The sequence below is a fragment of the Squalius cephalus genome (assembly GCF_949319135.1).
Source record: "Squalius cephalus genome assembly, chromosome: 21".
Classification (NCBI taxonomy): domain Eukaryota; kingdom Metazoa; phylum Chordata; class Actinopteri; order Cypriniformes; family Leuciscidae; genus Squalius; species Squalius cephalus.
The window spans coordinates 33,027,001-33,033,016 of record NC_137142.1 but is presented as its reverse complement, the minus strand read 5'-3'; the positions used below and the strand labels follow the sequence as shown (position 1 = coordinate 33,033,016).

General features: G+C 32.9%; 1 protein-coding gene across 4 annotated transcripts in view; it reads right to left on the bottom strand.

Moving 5' to 3' along the window:
* The window catches only part of mymx (myomixer), a 50,934-nt gene extending 45,380 nt beyond the window's left edge, over positions 1-5,554 (bottom strand). For all 4 annotated transcript variants that reach the window (XM_079855364.1, XM_079855366.1, XM_079855365.1 and 1 more), the window contains exons 1-2: positions 4,818-5,554; positions 2,191-2,259 (exon numbers count right to left, since the gene is read on the bottom strand). In XM_079855364.1, coding sequence (XP_079711490.1) covers positions 2,191-2,259; positions 4,818-5,279 — 531 coding nt within the window. In that variant the 5' untranslated portion in view covers positions 5,280-5,554. The remainder of the gene's footprint in view (positions 1-2,190; positions 2,260-4,817) is intronic.
* Positions 5,555-6,016: the final 462 nt, after the last annotated feature.

Here is a 6,016-nt window from a genome sequence, read left to right as displayed (position 1 = left end):
TATATATATATATATAGTAAAAAAGTCATGCTTATAATTATTAAACATAAATATGTATATATTTTAAAACTATAAAAGTATACTATATTGTATATTATTTCTATTAAATGTATATATACACATATGAATTTATATTTTTTATTCTTGTTTTAAGCAATATTTTTTAATTAATGCTTTAAAAATGCTGTTTCTTGTTTCAAGCAAACAAAAAGTGAGGGTTATACACTTTTATATTATATTTTATATATATTATTTTTTATGTAAAGTAATTATAATATATATATATATATATATATATATATATATATATATATATATATATATATTAAAATCATATGTTATGTTATGTTATATTATATGATATAATATTGTTTATTCTTGTTTTAAGAATTTTTTTTTTTTTTTAAATAGTCGTATATCCAATAAGCGCAAATAAAAGAATATGCATAAAGAAAATATTATACACTCCACATATAGAATAGAAAAAACATGCTAATGTTTTTAAAAAAAAAATACACTTAATTAAACAGATGAAACAAGTCAGAATATCTTCAGCAATGTTGCTTCTCAAGTTGTTTTATGGAGTTTTTTGCAGTGTGAATCTAAGCGGTGTCCATCGCTCGGCGTGTCCCGTCCATGTCCAGTGATTCCGAGTGTCATCTCATCCTGAATGACCTCATGTTTTCCACACGTCGCAGTGAGGAAAGATTCCCGATGGCAGGATGACTCAAGCCTCGGCCCACAGGCCGCCGGTTTGCTGTGAGCGCTGATTCCCCTTAATGCTGCAAGTAAACACTTCGCAGGCATCGAGCCTCTGAACCGAGACAGGTGTCCGAGACCACATCCACGTCTCATCAAAGCCCACTCGCGCTCTCAGGCCCTCGGCTCACATTAACCCAGAACGCCTGTAAAAGTTTCACCGCGGCTTTTTCCTCTGCAAAACCCAACTGAACACTTAAAATAATAAGTCGTTTAGGCTTGGCCGGCTGCGCCACTGACATCACTTCCTAAATTCCAAGAGCCCATTATCTTATATACATCTGGCTACGGCTGAACACAAACCACTCCAGAGGGAATTCACCGACAGAATCTAATTCTGCCGCACAGAGAGGTCAGGGGTCAGTCGTGCGTTTCAGACACTTTTACAGCGGAAGAGGAACAAGAAATACAAGAAATCTGCAAACCGACACAGCAATAGAGACGTGAGTTACAATCCCATTGGCGTACTATTAAAAAGTCTGCTATTTTTAAGGTGTCCTTGTTACAGCGTAATTAAGTAGTGAGTAATATTAATTAACATGTACTTACTAGTGTTAGGATTAGGATTGGGGTTTGGTTTAGAGTTAATTGCATGTAATTATGCATAATTTAGAGTAAGAAACTACGGTAACACTTTATTATACAGTGTCCTACATGTAAATAACAGTAAATTATGCATAATTACATGCAACTAACCCTCAACTAAACCCTAATCCTACCCTAAGTACATGTAGTTAATTATTATTACTCAGTACTTAAATATATAATTACACTGTAACAACGACACCTTAAAATAAAGTGTAACCGAAAAGACTTGTAACGTGTAACAAGGACACTGTAAAATAAAGTGGGTAACACTATTTTACAGTGTCCTTGTTACGTGTTACATGTACTTACCATAGTAATGACAGTAAATTATGCATAATTACATGCAACTAACCCTCAACCAAATCCTAATCCTATCCTAACTCTATAGTAAGTACATGTAGTTAATTAATATTACTCAGTACTTTATATACAATTACACTGTAACAACGACACATTAAAACAAAGTGTAACCATAAAGTGTTAACCACAAATTATTCATTTTCTCCTTAGAAATTTTTTTTAACAATAACATAAATGTTGTTCAGTGAAGATATTTGCTTCAAGAGCCACAAGTTTTGCGAAAAAAAAAAAAAAAAAAAAGATGTTTATTTAGATTATTTTTAATGTATAAATTCCTAAATGCAATAAGCATAATTCACAAATGAGAGAAGTCACTGTTATACATGAAAACAGAAATAGCAGCAAAAAGGGTTATTATAGTAAACTAAAACTAATTGAAATAAAATATTGGTCATACTAGTACTCAAGTTTATGCAACTGGCCTCTATTTGATGTCAGTCATTTCAGAATAGTGTTATGAATCTGGTCAATCCTGAGGTTTACCTGTGGAGAAGAGGTGAACTTCTCTCGGTCAGCACTGCACTGCTTTTCACCATCTTTACACAGCAACACCTGAACAAAGACACACACAATGAGCTGCTCATCCAGAATTATATACTGTAGTTTTGATTTTCATGACCAAAAACGATTACTTTTGGTTATTAAAATACACTAACATACAATAAATAAAATACCATTTATTTATTTTAAAGCTAACTTGAGCCTATGTAAAGGTGCTATATAAATTAAACTTAATTTTAATTAAAATTAAATTATTATTATGTTATTATTATATCTTTATTGTCTTTTTTAAATAATGTATTATATTGTTATATTATTTTATATTATATTTAGTGTTGTCAAATTGATTAATTGCATCTAACATAAAAGTTTGTAAATATATAATATAATATAATATAACATCATATAATATAACATCATATAATATAACATCATATAATATAATATAATATAATATAATATAATATAATATAATATAATATAATATAATATAATATAATATAATATAATATAATATAATATAACATCATATAATATAACATAACATAACATAACATAACATAACATAACATAACATAACATAACATAACATAACATAACATAACATAATATAATATAATATAATATAATATAATATAATATAATATAATATAATATAATTAGTGCTGTCAAATCGATTAATCACATCCAACATAAAAGTTTGTGTGTATATATTATTATTACAAACTTATATGTTGGATGCGATTAATCGATTTGACAGCACTAATTATATTATATTATATTATATTATATTATATTATATTATATTATATTATATTATATTATATTATATTATATTATATTATATTATATTATTATATTTTGATAGCACTAATTATATTATGTACTGTACTGTATTGCATTGTATTAATATAACAACAAACCAAATACTAAGAAATCCTTCAAATTTCTAAACATTTCAAAACTTTTCACTCAAACTGAAACTGATACATTTTGAAATGAAATAAACATGAGAAGAAAAAAGGGATCATTCTTTACTAGTGTGATCAGACTTTTAGAGCCCACAGTATATCTTTATGTTCTCTAGTCTAAACACAGAGAAGTGTTTGTGAACGGTGTCTCCTGCTGACCCACTGACATTAAACAAAGCCGGGCCGAACACACGCTGGATCCTGACAGAGGAAGGCAATAGAAAGGAGCCTTTGAGCCCAAGCTCTGACATCATCTGAACTCGAGCAGCGTTACATAATAAACACATCATCTGAACCACACAGATCCTGAGCACACAACACACACTCGTCTCCTGCGCTTTCCAGCTCGCGGAAGAGGTGCCTATCAGTTCATGAGGACTTGCATCGACTAATATTAAAGCTGAAAGAGTGATGACAGCATCGGCCTGGGCCAGATCTGGTTCAGTGTGTGTGTTTGTGTACCGTTTCCATGACATCTCCTTATGTTTTGATTATGGAAGCTTTGGCTAAACAATGACAAGATTCCGAAAACAAGATTCCTCAACACCAGATTTCAGCGGATTAGTTCATCTAATATAGTTCATCTATTTAATGAACTATATGATCACAGATTTGTTGATTGTGCCTCCTTTGTCTTAATATCAACCCTATTAATAACCAGTTAAAATATATATATAAAAAAAGCTTTTTATTCATACACTCATTCATTATTTTTTTATATTTATAAAGCACTTGATTATAAAGAATATCACATGCTTCTTAAATCAAACAAATCAACATTTCATCATTAATAATGATGAAATGAGCAACCTAAATAAAAATATTGTTGTTCCGAATATCAATGTTTTTTTTTTACTTACTCTTTATGTAATATATTATATCGCCCTAAAAAACAGATTTGTTGTTTATGCATTTTTGTCTTAATATTAAATCATCCTGAAATAAACATTCATTCATTTATAAAGCACTTATTTATAACGAATATTATGTGCTTTATAGATAAAATCCATCATTAATAATGATACAATTAGAATGTATTTCACCCTTTAAAAAAAACATACCTTTTTAATATTATATATAATTGTATAATAATAATATTGATGTAATATTATATTGCCCTAAATAGATTTTTGTAAAAGTTCTAAGCATTTTTTTCTTAATATTGAATTCATCCTTAAAATATGAATTCATACATTACATATATAAAGCACTTATTTAAAATGAATATTATGAGCTTTATAAATAAAATGTATTCTGATAATGATCAAATGAATGGGGAAAAAATGCACTGTTTTCTGGATATCAATGGCTTGGATTTTTCGTACACATTATGTAACATTATATTGCCGTAAATAGAATTTTGTAAAAGTTTTAAGCATTTTTGTTTAATATCTCCATCACATAAAAAAAAACACTTTTACTTCAGCCTTACAGAAATGTATATTATCATTCTGCTAATTATCATTTGATAAGTAAACTTGAATACTTTTTGATTTGTTTAAAGCAAATTTCATCAGTGTATTTTCATTTTCACTCATTCTAACTGCATGACTTTTCTTAAAGCTACAGTAAGTTCCTCTTTAAGACACATTTTTACAGATAAATCGAATACAGGAATAAAAACAAAGCGTTTCTTACCTTCAGATGCGAGTTGGGTGTATTCTCACAGCTGACGCCCACTATTTTAGGCAGCGGCGTGTTGGAGGTTGTGTTGTTGTTATTGTTGTTATTAATATTCTCAGATTTGGCTCTTGTTTTCTTCAGCTCCATCCCTGGAGTCAGTCTGTCCTTCGACGCCTCCATCCGGCTGGAGATGGTGATCTTGCGGATGGATCTGGACGCAGTGTTCGGGGGGCTTGTGTTTCTGGTCAGGTGTTCGTCTTCACCTGGATGCTTCGCCGGGATCGATCCGCAGCGTTTCTCACGGCCCAGATAGAGAGACACCTGTTCGTTCAGGTGCCTCAGTTTGCAGTTTTCAGAGAACGTGCGATTTGGCAGGTAACCATCTGGAACCAAGTCCGAGCACTTCGGCACGGCCGGTGCCGAGAGTTTGGTCCCGATGGTGAAAGGCTGGATCTTCCTCACAATGCTCTCCGACATGGTTAAGTTCAGTGTGAAGAAAACTTTATTTAGTGTCTAAATTGAAAAAAAGTCCAAGAAATGCACAAAAAAAAATATATAAAAATCTAGTTGTCCACCTTCTTGTGCATGTTGAGAATGCACAAGACGCAGCCCAGGATGGCCTCCTTGGACTCCTGGGAACTGATCCGGTCCCAGATGTATCGCAGGACGGTCCCGAGTCGGCCAGCAGCCGCCGTGAGGCTTCGGCGGAGGAGCTGCGCGACAGAGCCTGCTAATCTGCTACTGAACACACTGACAACCAGAGAGCGCAGCAAGAGGAAAACGGCTGGCATGCTGCCGGACTGAGAGAGAGAGAGAGAGAGAGAGAGAGAGGAGGAGGGGAAGCTTTCGTGAATGAGGGATGAAGTCACTGGACTTCTGTCAGAGCATGTGCAAAGCGCAGGCGGGAGGTTGTAAAGTCTGGCTGTCAAAACTTCCTCTCTGACTGAGAACAGAGGAGAATGGAGATAAGAGCGAGACGGCAGGAGACCCCTGGGTGACCCAGAATGCAATGCAAACAGAAGCCCTTACCTTACTGTAAATATTTAGAAATAGCAGATCGGCATGCTTTCCTAAGGAAAATAACGACTGAGAAAAGCAATACAGCTTCACATTCCAAAGATGCCAATTCAGTTGAATAAAAAACAAATCTGAGGTGGTGTTTATGGCGTCTGATGGACCTTGTGAAGATCAGTGCTGGTGTTGCGCTCGCCTCG